The sequence below is a fragment of the Pholcus phalangioides genome, unplaced genomic scaffold (assembly GCF_987345545.1).
Source record: "Pholcus phalangioides strain wild (caught in Gottingen) unplaced genomic scaffold, Ppha-v1.0 ptg000003l_1, whole genome shotgun sequence".
In the NCBI taxonomy this organism is placed as follows: Eukaryota; Metazoa; Arthropoda; class Arachnida; order Araneae; family Pholcidae; genus Pholcus; species Pholcus phalangioides.
This window is the reverse complement of record NW_028301596.1, coordinates 11,956,764-11,972,112: the sequence shown is the minus strand read 5'-3', so window position 1 is coordinate 11,972,112 and position 15,349 is coordinate 11,956,764. Positions and strand designations below refer to the sequence as shown.

Here is a 15,349-nt window from a genome sequence, read left to right as displayed (position 1 = left end):
TTATTTTTTTCCTTGTCTTTTTCAAAAATATATCTTCGCATCAGCCAGCTGTTAAAAACCTTCGTACGGATAGCGGAGAGTGACGTCATCCTCGAATTAGCAAATTCCATTTAAATCAACGAATTGTAATTTCTTTTGCAAAATTTAATGATTTCCCGTGTTTAGGATCGTAATTTCCTGAAGTTTTGAGCAAGCTTGATACATAGGCTGCTTCACCATAATTGACCGAAAAGGAATATAAATTCTACGGTTCATTTTAAAATTTCAAAATTCCAGTCAAACCTCGTCAATGAGTCACTCTTGGGGGGGGGGCGAAAAATATGACTTAGTAAGCGGAGTGACTCTTTAAGCGGAGTAAGCCATAGCTGTGCCAATTCCTGCATGAGGACAATTGGGACTTACAAAAAGTGACCCGGTAAGCGGAGTGACGTGTTAACCGGGTGACGCACTAACGAGGTTTGATTGTACAGGCTAAGAAATGGTATTTTTTTTTCCGGCCCGAAATATACTGAGAAATTGAATTTTCTGTATGTTATGCAGAAAAGAAATATCATCTCTTAATACAAAACGCCACCTGTGGCGAAAATTGCTGTGGTTAAGGGAGGGTGCAATGTCTGCACTCAGCGCTTCACGCTAATAATGCGTGTTATAAGGAATTGAAAAGTGTGTCACCGGTGTATTGGTTAGCGCACTTGCAAGGGGACCCGGGTTCGATTCCCGGAGAAGACAAATCACCGGACCTAATGTGGCCCTCGGGTGTATCTGTGATGTGGCTCACCACTTCAAGCCTAATGTTGTAGCACAACATTAGGCTTGTTCTGTAGCACAATTCCAGAGCATTTAAGAGGCCCCGTGGCGCATTCTCAGATCACTTGACTGACCCGCGACGCAGTTCCAGAACGATTAAGTGGTCCGTGGCACGTTTAGGGGTCCTTGAGTGACATGTAGCACAGTTTTAATAGAGCACTTAAGCGGGCCCTCAGTGCAGTTCTGCATCACTCAAGTTGCCCGTGGCACATTCCCAGATTGCTCGAGAGATCCGCGGCATAATTACGGATCACTTGAGGGACGCGCGGCACAGTTAAGAGATACTAATCCCCGGCCCGGCAAACATAGTTCGCCATACGGGGTTCCCCGAAGGGAGCATTTATTTTCTCCACAAAAAAAAAACACATCATCATCAATTCTACATCTTACCCCAGGGAGCAACCATTAACAACTCGCGAGCAGCAATTTAGTGTCCCTGGGGTTTATAATGACTGCTTCACTTAAGTTTTGTATTTTACATTGTAATTATCACACTGTAGCATATATAAGATAACACTTAAGCGGCCGTCAAACCGAAAGATACCCAGGCGACATCGCCATATGGCAATATCGGCTCATTGTCCACACGGACTGGATACCCCTGGCAATTTATTCATAAAAAAGCATACATTACAAAATATACATTACAATCATAACAACTATAAAATCATAATCTAAGTATAAAATCAATTGCGAGATCACAAATCTACGTATACAATCGGAAATCAAGCACATAATCCTATATATTCCATATTAAATCTTAATTCGAGTATAAAATCCTAAATCACATATTGAAATCAATAATAAATCAGATAAAATTCATAATCGATTTCATCCTCAATTTAAATCGTTCGATTTCCATGACATTATACTGGTCTTGTGCTATCAGTCAGTCATCTTTGTAGTTGAAGACTGACTGATAGCACAGCATAGTGGGCTTAAGCGGCCCACTTGAAGGATCCGCGGAACATTTAGAGATCGCTAAAGTTGCTCTGTAGAGGACTTATCAATAGGGGGAATGTTGTTCATGTGCCCACAAACTAGTGAAAGGTTTTTCTCGTTTTTAGGCGCACCCAGTAAGATGTCATTAAGAATATTTTTTATTTTTATAAAGGGTGATTGATGACGTAAGCATCATTCAACCCCCGCCCTTGTTATTAAAAGTCAGCACATCTGGACCCCAACCCCCACATCGATGCTGACGTAATACTTGAATGGCCCCTTTATACAGCTTGTCTTATCCAGGGTTTTTTTTCTGGAATCCGTAATATTAGTACAGAGAGAGAGAGAGAGAGAGAGACTAAATCCCCCTCTTTTACAGCCAAATAAAAATTTCCAGACAAAAATTCTATTTAAATAATGTATTTTGAACCCCTGTTTAACGGTCACCCTCAGATACGTCATGGACACCACTTTCCCATATCATTTGGATAAAACCTCTGTAGGGATACCAAAAAATTGAAATGTTGGTTGGAATTACACTCACTAGATGGCAGCAAATATTTTAATATATTTGATCAAATTATTTTATACTGCACTGAATTTATTAGTTATGTTTGACTAAAATTGCGTCTTGAAGTTTGTTAATGTTTCACAACTGATGTCCGTTAAGAATCTGAAATCACGTTGTTGCTCTGGTTGTACTCTTATATTTCACATTATTCCACTCTGTTTAATATGGCCATCTTAAGTACAATCATCGCCCTCTATCGGGTTGCGGTAGCCCAGGTCGATAAGATACTCGCCTAAAGTATCAAAGGGTGTTTAGAGGTGTCGCGAGTTCTATAACCGGTTCGTCCTTGAACAGGGGTACAACAAAAACGGCGACATGGCCGCAGAAAAAATTGCTACAGCAGGGAGTCCCCATCGAGGGGTTAGCGCACCAACCTCTCGATGAGTATAAAAAACAAGCCTGCCGTTCGGAATCGGCAATAAATTGTAAGTCCCGGTCTAATTAGCCCTCGTGAGCAGAAAATGACCTTGGTGCGACAAAAATGATCTAATAATCGCTCGCTATCACTAAGAGAAAAAAAATTGATGTCTGGAATACATTGGAAAACGTAAAATTGGAGTTCGTGCTCTTGAAAATGAACTGAATGCATCGATTAAACACACTGACGGAAAGTCATTGGACTACGTCTCGCCGTTAATTTGGAAGTAGTTGGAATACCTACCAAAAATCGATTGATCAGTTCTTCCAAAAGATGTAAATTCAGTATGTAAACTTTGTATAATATTGCTTTCGTAGTTTTAATTACGTGTCTACGCGATAATTATGTATTTTTACGTGACTTGAAATGCATCTCATATTGTAAGAATTTCATTCATATTCAAGTAAAGAACCATTTCAGTTATTGTTAATACTGTATAATCCAATTCAACAGGAACCCCCCTCCCCCCCGATACGCTCACACCTCTTTTACGGACAATTTTTTTTTTGGCGCACGTGCCCGAAAAAGAGCGGTTTCACTGTAATACACGATCCCAAGATGGCGGTAATCATCTTCAAAGGAATTACGTCACGAAGTCATAATCACAAAAGAAGCCGAAATGGTAAAAGCAATTACACGAAGAAACAAGTTTTATTTTTCGGTACTTAGTCAATAATCCTATAACGACGAGTATCATCCACGATAGCATTGGATTTCTCAAACAGCTTTCAGTTGGCCATTTGGCGATTTAAAAACTCGCCGTAATGTATAACGTGCTATAATAATGAGAAGAAAGAAAAAATAAATTATATGGGAAATCACATAATTGTGTTTGCCAAGAAACACATACACACGCACGCATAATCTTGACCTTGCCAATCAAAACACCTCCATACTAAAGTTAAAACTACTTGATTGAGCCAATGGAAGTCAACAATGGTAATTATTGAATTATTACATCATCCAAGGTCGCTCGAGAACCTTAACAAAAGTAAGACGTGCGTACTAATATTAGAACTTCCTTGAAGTCCCCCCTTTAGTTTACGTACAGTCGTCCAGACCATTGTAAAAATGGAGGCTTCACTGGAATGGTTACTTTGGGTGTCCGTAGCAGTGGTTGCCATTATAATTATTGGGATATGGTCTAAAAGTTACAATGTTCCACCTGGTCCTTGGGGATGGCCAGTCGTCGGTTCCTACTTCGACATGGAACAATTTCATTACCGTTCATTTATGGAATTGTACGAAAAGTACGGTGAGGTTTTTAGCTTCCGAAGCTTCGGTGGTACTAGGTTCATCGTTTTGAATGGCATCTCCGCTATCAGAGAAGTTCTCGTGTCCAGGGCCGATGAATTCATCGGTAGACCGTTGCAGAATAACTTCTTGAAATGGATCGATGACGGATATGGTAAGTGAAGCCTATTACATGCATGGATTAATGAATTGTGCGTTGTGTAATTTCTTTTACTTCAGTTTTAACGTTGTAAATGTTTTCCCTCACGCCGGTCAGCAAATTATTTTTCCCATTCATTTACTTTTTGTGGTTCCGCTCCGTAAGTTGTTTTTGTGATTTATTTAATTTCTGCCAGTCCGCAAATTATTTCTTCTTCAAATTATCAATTTTTTACAATTCCACGAGTTATTTCTCTCATTCATACATTTTTTGCTGGTCCTCAAAATATCCCCCTCCCCCCTACTCCCTTGCCCAAGAAACCACTCACCAGCTCATCATTTAGTTGCTCGTCGTCGCCAAGAAACCATCTACCAGCCGACTCTTCCAGTGGATCCTTTCTTGATCAAGAAACCATTTAGAGCGCCATCATTTGCATACGGCTCCCCTTCCCTAATAACTATGGATCCGCTTCTTGTAGCACTGGCTGTGCAAACTGCTTGGGTTGTCGTAGATGAGCTTCTTATTAATGGCAAAGATTTCGAACGATCTGCATCTGCACAGCACCTCCTAGAGATAGGAGACCTCCGCACGCTACTCGTGACGTCAGAAAGTGGTCCATTTTCCCTCAGAATATTCAGGGGAGAAAATTCCCTGCTCGTGCCAGTATCATCTTTGTGCGAAAAAGAAATGATCGGGCTCAGAATATACGATTTATATGCCCCATATCCAATCACCATGCGGTATTTGTGAGCCAACCAGGAAGATTCTACTCCAAAATAAGAAGAAACGAAATAGGGCGCTGTGGTACAAAATGTGGCAAACTTGCTAGGTAGTCTTAATGACGTTGCGGATAAACTTGGCAACCCGTGCGAAGACCTTCTATCTGTAGAAGGTGCTGATCTGCACCACGGAGAGAGTTGGGAAGCTGAATTACCAACGTGATGATCACGTATACACTCATCCATCCTACAATGGTCGAGCTTTTGCAATTACGAAAGTACAGTAATGCATAATATTTTTTATTACTGAGCAAATTTATTTATATCTATCTACAATAGTCGTCAATTTATATATATATATATATATATATATATATATATATATGCATTGATATAAAGAGTGTCCCATAAATTTTTAAGCAATTTAAATTTTCATAAAATTGATTACTATATTTGAATGAGGTTTGCAAAAAAGATATTCTCAATAAAGGAGACTTTTTTTTCTCTTTTTATACAGAAAAACTAGTTCAACCTTTTGTCGATAGAGGACACTGTACAAAAAGCAAAAAAAAAAAAAATAATAATAATAATATTTCCGACCTGAACATTTTTTCAATCTTTTCCGTGTCCGAAGCGTTCGTAAAGCCTCATCAGGCGATTCGTGCCGGAGATGAAGCAATTTCACCTATAGTGCTACATTCACCAATGTCAATATCGAACTAATTTTTTTTCTCTCGATCAAACAGCCTCCACCCCCCCCCCCCCCCCGTCCCCGTCGTGATAACAACTTTTTCGCAAAGCGAATTTATCCACATCATTTCCTTCAGTTTTCATGAATTTTTAATCTATTTACGAATTACGCCCCATATATATGGGGCCATTCAAGTATTACGCCAGCAGATTTTTAGCCCCCCCTCCTCCCCTTGTCAGCAAACGTCAGCAAAACACTAACACCCCCCGGTGTTATCGGTCGATTGCGCCGAAAATGGGAGTGTTTGTATTCCCCCAACGGGTCGATTGAGCCGAGTCTGGAAATTGGGTTTTTTGGAAATCGGGGTGAGTGCAATCGACCTATAAACGGTTTATCTTCGGCGCAATCGACCTACACCCGTTCGAGCAACACGTGATCAAGTATAGTACGGACTATAGCCACTAGAATAAGGGCTATAGTCCGGGGCTGAATCCTTATCTAGTCGCCTTAGTACGGACAAAGAAAAAGAAGAGTTAGAGTGTGTGAGAATGAAAAGTTTTTTCATACATATCACCAATAAGCGAATGAGGCGATAAGTAGCCGATTGTTGTAATTTTTTAAAACATTTTTGTGGCTTTAGTAATTGCATTCCGGCACTAATTTTTCTGTTTTTATGTGTATCTGGGTGTGAGATGAATGTACTTGAATTTTTTCATAATTTTTGGAGGACGACTCCTTGGGACCCTTTTCTCCAGTAAGCTCTAAAAAATGACTAAACGCAAATGGGGAACGGTTGGTATCATTTGCATTCATCGATTACCACTTCATAAAAGACTCAGTACGGTAAACAAACAGTGTATCTTAATTGACGACTAAAGTTCTGATCAATACGCAGGCATCGCTCAGGAAGAAGGTAAAGCCTGGAAAGAGCAACGTCGGTTCTTCATCTCGACGTCCAAAGTCCACGGTTTTGGTAAGCTGGACTTGGAGGATTTCATACACGAGCGGATGCAAGAGATAATGGTCGAGCTCAAGAAGCACGGATCGAAACCCATCAGCGTCCACCGTTATCTCTCTTATGTCAGCGCCAATGTTATATCGAGGGTCCTGTGTGGCAAGCGTTTCTCGATGGACGATTCCAAGTTCAACGAAACGAACCAGAGACTTCTCGAGATGGTTCTGGTTCTCGCTGACAGGAGGATGTTGCTGACTGGACTGATAGTCGAGTAAGTACTATAGTTTGTTTCAGGTTAACTTTGCAGTGAAGAGAAAGGTAGAGAGTGTATTCCTTCGCCGCAAAATATAGTTCCCATACATCGGAGGTTTCTGATGATCATTTATATAGAATATTTCAAATTTTTTTATGATTTCGAAAAAGATACTGAAAAAATACTGTTTTGAACCAATGTATATTTGTTTAAAATTTTTAAATTATAAAAAAATATTGGTTACCATTATCAAAAATCCATGGCGAGCTCAAGAACATTTTGGCGCGATTTCCAAGAAATTTTCCTCGCCAATATCACTGTCGTGCTTTTTTTTTGGTTGTACAATTATATATATATATTATATCGTCATTTTGTTGAATTTTCCATTCAGTTTTGAATGTAGTTATAGGCCTACGACGAATATTCAATAAATATAAATAAGCAAGAGCGAGAGAGAGACCCACAATGGTTTAGGCTTGCAGTGTATTTTTTCCTTCTGTGACAGTTGTATCTTTTCACCAGAGATAGACACGCTAAAACGTTCTCCGTTCTTTTTGGCAATAATGCATAAAGCACGTTATTGAAAGGAAGAGGAATTTTGGATTGCAGATGGCCTGATGGAACACATGTTGGAGCAACAACAATTAATAAGTAATAGAGAATCCGATAGTTCTACAACTTCAAGTGAGGATTCCAAGTGAATGGGAATCTGTAAAAAATGACTAAAACTGTAGTGATAACAAGTGGCATCGACGTATATGCGTTCGGGTGGGTGAGCGACGGAAATTGCGGCAAGAAAAGTGAGTAAAAGAATTCTAAATTTTTCCTTATCATTTTTATTATTATTATTTGGGGCTATTCCCAAATTCAAATGTGAAAACCGGGTTAATAGGAGTTACTAAGATACTTTTCAATAAAAAAAAATTTTTTTTTTCGAAAACCGCACTTTAATTTCTGAAAGTATCGACGATGGTTTTTTTTTTATTAGCTAATTGTTACTGATTGCAATTTTTTCTACAAGCATTACGTTATACGAAAAAAAATATTTTTTTTCTGCGAGATTGGCGAGAATCAGCCATACCTTACCGAGGCCGCGCATCGATACATAGGTTAAGAGGCTTTCGTTGTCATAGCAACGAGTGATGCGGTTCCCTCGTAGCTTCCTCTTCACTGCAAAGTTAACCTGAAACGGACTATAGGGCAAAAATCTGAAATTTCTATAGTCGAGGGCGAGATTACTAACCTTGATTTCAGATAAGCAAAACTTCAGGTGAGACTTTCAAATGGGAGACCGGTTCGCATTTGCGCCTTGGAGTTAGAAGACCGCCGAAAACAAACTACAGCCGACCACCACCCACTATGTCGTCCAACGAGGTTCAAGCCTGGTTCCTCACGATGAGAGTCCGGTACGATGCCCACAATGTCCAACGACTAAAACTACTATAATTTTTAATTTAAATTTACTGTCAAAAAATTGTATAGTACGGGTAGGTATGTGTTTTTTAAATGTAACACCTGCGGTCTTCTACTAAAACTGAAGACAACTGCACAAAGTAGTCGGTTGACCACTGTAAAATACAGTAAAACCTCCCTTTTGCGTTCACCAGCGGGACAAAAAAAAAAAAATCGTCCTTAAGAGAGGGGTGGCAGTTGCTCGGGGGTGGGAGTTTGAAATGCATACTTTTATTGTACAAGAGGAAATTATTATTTGGTCGTAAAAGAAGGGTGACCGCATCTGAGGGATGCCCGTTAAGAGGGGTTTTACTGTATATTATTGCCTGTTACTTTCCAGCTACAGTCATATTCGGCATACGGAAAATAATTGCTGAAATTCTGCAGCAAACATAATTGGTATTATAGCTAGCTCTCTTGCAGTTACGGCAACAAAATTTCGAAAATTTCAAATGACATTACTCACTTTTATGCATTGCCAAGTGATCGCCGCGGTAAAAAGCCATGACTAGCGTTGGAACGGTACCTGTAGCAACATAAACGCCAGCGCAGGACGCAGACAAAGAAGGCATCGCGAAGTAGCTGGTGCGCTAACGTCTCGGAAAATAACTTCTGGCAGCAGAAATGCGACTGCATCGGTTGTTTCCACGTTTATTTGTCTGCGCCTATTGCTGGCGTTTATGGTGCTACAGGCGGTGCCGTAACTAGGCAGGTGCAACAGGTGCACCCTCACAGGGCCCACTTGGAAGGGGGGTTGGCCCAAGAATGGTGTGTGTGTGTGGGGGGAGGGAGGAGGTGAAGTTGTGGGAGGGGTTCCTGCTACTTGTTGGCTTGTGGCTGTGTGGCCTGGTGGGGGGGGGGGGCTATTAAATATATATTAATTATATTATTAAATTTGAGATTTTATGACCATTCTGTATAATAACAGAATATAAATACGATAAGTATGTTGAAGAAAATTTCCTCCTATTACTATTTTTTGTCGGTTCTCAAACTAATTTTCCTATTAATTTTAAACATTTATTTTTTCTTGAGTGGCAACGTTTTTTGGTGAGAATCGCTTATTTGATCAATCTCTAAATCTTATTCTGTATTTCTTCATGTACTAGTTTGATGATGAACTTCACGTCAGAAGGACGGAGCATGGGCAAAACTAAATTGGTCCTAGAGAAAATGACAGATGAGATCATAGATGAACACGTCCTAACAATCGACTACGAAAACCCCAGAGACTTCGTCGACAGTTATTTGATCCACATAAAGAACCTCGAAGACAAAGGCGAACTTAAGAACAGTTCATTCAGCAGTAAGTGAATCTGGCGCCACCTATGTGGTATTCAAATAAACTAAATAATAAAAAAATGAAATATTCTAAAAATATATATACAGTCGAATAACGTTACAAAGAACTCCAAGGGACCGGAGAAATCATTTCATAATAATAAAATTGCGTTATAAAGGAATTCCAGATTTTTTATATTGTTCCTATGTAAACTTATCTGGGGGATTAGAAAAGGTTTCTTTAAAACGCGATTTTTTTTCACTATAACGGGGTATTCGTTGAAACGGGAATCGACTGTGTATATACAGTCAAATATAACTCTTTTTCAAGGTTAGATAAGAGAAAAAATGAGAAAAAGGCGATTGTGTGTGTGCGTGCGCGTGTGTTTTCCCACCTTCTTTCAGCGCAGTAAAGAAATATGTACTCTCTCTTAGTATAAGTAATACAAAAAGAATTTTTCCCTCCCAAAAAATATTTCTCTTCCTATAGAAAGCCACACACGTCTTGACAGAGGTTTTTATATCATAGTGAGGGAAATAAAAGCGATGGATGGAGTCAATTTTATTGTTGGGGGGTGGGAGGTTTTACAATTTAGAATGTGGCAGTTATAATGCGGATCCTTAAAATTTTAAAAACCGCTTAAAGAGTTAATTATATATATATACACATACAGTATATCTATACATATTAATATCTACACCCAGTGGTCAAAAAATTAGGAACACCCTGCTACTTACCACTAGTATCATGTGGGACCTCCTCTGGCTTTGATGACAGCAGATATTCTTCTAGGCATGGACTCTAGAAGTTGTTGAACATGAGAAGGGGGATATTTGCCCATGCTAATGAAATGGCAGCTCTTAATTCTCCTAAATTAGGAGATGGTGTTTCGGTGCTTTTAACAGACCTTTCAACCTCGTCCCACAAATGCTCCATTGGGTTGAGATCGGGTGACTGGGCGGAGGTGCATTGAAGCAATTGAAATTCTGAATCATGTTCTTCAAACCAATCTGAGATAATTCCAGCCCCGTGGGAGGGTGCATTGTCCTTCTGGAAATACCCATCATCATCAGGAAACATTATGGCCATAAACGGGTGCACGTGGTCAGCAACTATGTGGAGGTAGGTGCTGGCATTAACAAATGGAAATAAGAGACCAATTAGGATACCAAGATAATGCTCCTCCAGACTGTGATTCTGCCACCACCACCCGATTGAACAGTTGTCATGGGGCATGCTGGATCTATGGCTTCGTGCTACTTGCGCCACACACGGATCCTGCTATCAACGTCATGAAGAAGAAATCTTGACTTGCCAGATCAGACAACCTTCTTCTATTCATCAAAGTGTTCAATTTCAGCGTTCTCTGGTCCACAAAAGCCGCTTTCTTCGGTTTTGCAGCGAAATCAAAGGGATTATTGTTGGCTGCCGGCTATTAGAAGCAATTCGTTTTAAGATGGTTTTTTTCAGTAGAGCGTACGGATATGCTACTATTACAACTAAACCAGACATGTACCTCTTCCTCTGCGGAACGAATTGGTACATGTTGGAATGTGCGTGGTGGAGTGAATCTTCCGTGAAGTCTGTTTCCATGTAATGTTTATTAAGTGTAATGCTGCCATCTGCCATCAATTTTTCTAACTATTCACGAAGTGTAATGATTGAATAGTATACCGTTGCAGGCCTGTTGCTCTCTGCGGCGAGATTTACGGATATGTTTTGCGATTATCCTGAGTCGTATTGCGCTGCAATTTGTTGCGTTGTAGCTCTTCTGTTGCTGCACACAATGCATGCCAGTCGCTTGGCACCTCTTTCATTTACAAGCAATTTTCACTCGAAGTCTTTTTGCTTAGCTGCCATTCCTGGAAGACTCGAGATGCTGGTTTATAAGAAAAGCCAAGAAGGTCAGCGGCTTCGGAGGTACTGGAACCGCCCCTTCTGGTGCTAAGAATCATGCCGAGTTCAAAGTCGCTCAAACATCTTTTCTTCATGAACAGGCAAATTGCAATGTTAGCTGGTGCTTATGATCAGGAGAAAGCTTTTTATCGGCAAATCTTGTTTATTGCGTTAGCACACGTGGTGCCCGGACGAGTCTGAGTTTGAGTGAGGGATGTTCTTAATTTTTGGGCCAATGAGTGTATATATATTAATAAAGTATTCTCGACATTTATAAATATCTCTTGTTTTTTATCCAGTAACTCGTCTTCGGAAAGTATTCCTGGGGATGTTCATAGAAGGAACCATAACCATCAGCAGTACGACGGTTTCACTACTCAATGGCTTATCCAAGCATCTCGACGTCCAGAAGAAAGCTCAGGAAATCTTGGACGATGTCGTCGGACGTGAACGGCTGCCATCTTGGTCCGACAAGAAGAACTTGCCTTACATAGAAGCCTTGGTACTAGAACTGTTCCGGACGAGTCTCGTATTTGCCGTCAGCTCCTACTATTGCAACTTTGGTTGGTTATTGATTACGAGCTCTTCAAGATAATTAATTCCAAAATCAAATTATTTTGATAGATTACGACTATAAAAATCATAATTAGTTGTAGCCTTTGTAAAATATTCTTCTCACTAACTCACATGTTTGTCAAACTGAATGTTTTTCTCGGGAATTACATTTTAATTCATTCCAATTTGCAGTGGCACTTTAACTCTCACCATTGGTGGTTTTTTTCAGTGATAAATGGCAGTTTTGCATGCTTTTGGCAAAGTTTTTGGTGAAAATTGACGATGAGTCGTGTTACACCGTGATAATTCCGAATTTCCCGTATTTCTATTGAAGAAATATGGTCAGATCACCCAAGGGTAGGGCTGACAGGGTTCCGAGATAGTTGCCATAATTTTTTTTTTCGTGCAATAAATTTGCTATAGAAAATTTCCCATAAAAAAGTCTGGCTTGAAGACCCGCCAAAGATCCCAGCCAAAGGATCTGGGACCATGATGGTCAGCCATAGAAATATACATCGCATTGTTTGTATTAAAAGTTCGCTAACTTATTTTACCGGAACATCTTTTGTGGCCCTCCCCCCTCCTGGCGGACCGCATTTAGTCCGCGGGCCCGAGGTTGAGCACATATGACCAAGATTAGGAGCTACTTTTCCATATTTTTGTTTATGAATTGTGGCCAACCAAAGCTTGTGGTTCGGAGCAAAGAAAAGTTCAACATTTTCAACTTTCAAAAAATAAAAATGAAGTAAAAATTATCTATCAGGTGCAAGTTGGCGAATTTTTTTAAAAGGGTTTCCAGTTTATCGATATTTTTTGCAAATTCAACGTTTTTTTCCTATATCCATTGATCAGCAGAGTTATAAACAATTTGGTTGCCAAAATAAAATCATTATCGAACAACGAAATCGCCAAATAGTTCACCTTAACCAAAAGCAATCGCCCAAAATTAAAAAAAAAAGTTTTTCATTTAAGATAGCATGCCAGACTACTATAGATATAACAGGGTAGGGCTGACAGGGCTCCGAGACAATTATAAATCTCGCCAATAAAAAATAAAGTCGCCAAATATCGTTGTGATAATGAATGCACCACCACACATTCAATTTTATCTATCTGCACTGATTTTTATTACGACAATTTCTTTACTCAGAGAAAACCACCATCCGTGGATACGACATCCCGAAGAGGAGTTTAATCGTAGCCAACTTGTACAGCGTCAATAACGACCCAAGAGCGTACCCGGAACCATCCAGATTCGACCCCTGCAGATTCCTTACCGAAGATGGGCGAAGGTTGAAACAGGAACTACCCGTACCATTCGGCGTTGGTAAGGAAATCTCAACTTTTTACTTGTTTGATTAAATCGGTGGCTCCCAACTTGTGGTACGTGTACCTACCCCCTTCTCTGAGAAGTACGTTAGAAGTTATTCAGGAGTATGCAAAAAAAAACAATCATCAACGGCAGAAAAACTAGTAAAATGAAAAAAGTCGTATATCATGGAGAGGGGGTTCTTAGCCAAGGGTCCACTTAGCACTTGGGTTCCTTGGAAAGATTTCAGGGGTCCTAGGCTTGGATAAGAAAACACGCATTATATAGTAGCAAGTTCCCTACGAATATCTAGCAGTATGCGATCCTTTTGCATCTTTATACGAATACGAAAGCCTCCTGCCACTATACGCAGGAGACTTTCGAAGGAGATTTTAACCGGAGGTATGCATGTTTTGTTTTGTTTTTTTAAATTCTATTAGGGGTGTGAATGCTTTCTTGTGCTTATTCTAGGGGTACGAAAGCTTTTTAGGTGATTTCGGGGGGTATTTAAAGCAGGCTTTCTCTGCCTTTTATATTTCCCAGACCGCTTGTGAGCCGAAGAGATGAAAAGCATCGCAATTAAGATGGAAGCCACGAACCTCTTCACAGAATAACCAGTAGTAAAACAATAAGTTAACTGGTTTTTCATTTAAGTTCTCATAGACCTTCAGAAACCTTTCCAAGGACCCCAAAGTCCATGGAACCTTTTTAAGATCCCATGAATTAAAGCGCAAGAGGTTGGGAACCACTGGATCAGGTCGTCGTCTTAGTTTCATAACATCCCAGGCTGACATTTTGAAGCACTTTATGCGTATTTTCTTCTTTCTTCAAGGTAAGCGATCCTGCGCCGGTGAAGCATTGGCACAGATGGAAGTATTTCTATTCATCAGCGCGGTCTTACAGAATTTCACCGTTCATCCGGCCGAAGATTTTCAGCTCCGTTTCGTACCAAGGGAGCCGTAAACTTAGAATGGATCAACAACACTATAAAGAACTCCTTTGATTACAATAAAGATGCATTAATTATACGGGAAGTAATGTGTATTATGTGTATGATTGAATTTAAGATCTACCAGTATTATTAGGAAAATTATTGATTCATTTTCCATCAAAACTTTTGATTATATCATTCATCGTAGTGTATCTGGTCTTATTTCATGAATAAAACTTGGTTTGGGATTTTGTCAGTTGTGTCAATTCTGTTCAAGTTACTAAACCATATGCTTAAACCTCTATATCTTACAATTTCCACTGAAAAAAAATCTAGAAATGATTTCACTTTTACAAGGGATACAGCCTAAATTTTGGAAGTTCGAGGCTCCAGTATTGCAAAGCGGGAGGGGGGTGCTGCTTTTTCAGAAAAAAGGCAAAGGATATTTTTCTATTACTTATCCAATACGGTATATTTAATGTGTCACGACATGTCCATGTTTTAGTCCAGAAAAGCATGACAATATGTTGAAGTAAGTCATTTCAATAAATGTCTTTTTTCTGAATTTTCATCCCTTCCTCTTTTTGCCCTTTTCTGAATTTATCTTTTCTTTGCCCTTTTTCATGAATTTTTTTACTTTTTTTCAACTTTTCTGAATTCGTCCCTCAATTGCTCTTTTCTGAATCAATCGACTGTTTTCCCCTTTTTTTGATTTTGTCCCTCAATTCTGAATTTCTCTACTCGTTTTTGGCTCTTTTCTGAATTTGTCTCTTGAATGCTCTTTCCTGATTTTATCTCTCAATTGCACTTTTTCTGAATTTCTCTAGCTTTTCAGCTCTAGCTTTTTTTATCCCTTTTCTGAATTTGTCCCTGAATTAGTATTTTCGGAATATATTTACTGAAGATATTTTTCTATTACTGTTTTTGCTTTTTCCTGAATTTATTTTCCTCTTTATTTATTTTTAAATTTCTGTCCCATCGCCTCTTTGGTTCCTGCGTCCCTGGGTTTTACAATAGCGTTTTCGTGAGATAAATAGGTGGCATCCGCACAAGATGAAGAACAAGCTACCGCATGAAATTGTTGCTTCATGACCGAGTGACAGACCTTACTACCTTTAAATTAATAATATTCTCATGAGAATATTCCTCTATTCATTGTCGGTCTCATCTTCATA

The 15,349-nt window shown here is 39.5% G+C and overlaps 1 protein-coding gene across 1 annotated transcript; it reads left to right on the top strand.

Annotated features, from left to right (window-relative positions):
• The first annotated feature begins 3,766 nt into the window (after positions 1-3,766).
• On the top strand, positions 3,767-14,422 carry LOC149088086 (cytochrome P450 2U1-like). The gene is made up of 6 exons (XM_089252740.1): positions 3,767-4,146; positions 6,437-6,767; positions 9,311-9,507; positions 11,679-11,942; positions 13,085-13,261; positions 14,076-14,422. Exons 1-6 carry the CDS (start codon positions 3,810-3,812, stop codon positions 14,204-14,206), a joined length of 1,437 nt encoding a protein of 478 aa, XP_089108866.1. The 5' UTR covers positions 3,767-3,809; the 3' UTR covers positions 14,207-14,422.
• The last annotated feature ends 927 nt before the right edge of the window (positions 14,423-15,349 follow it).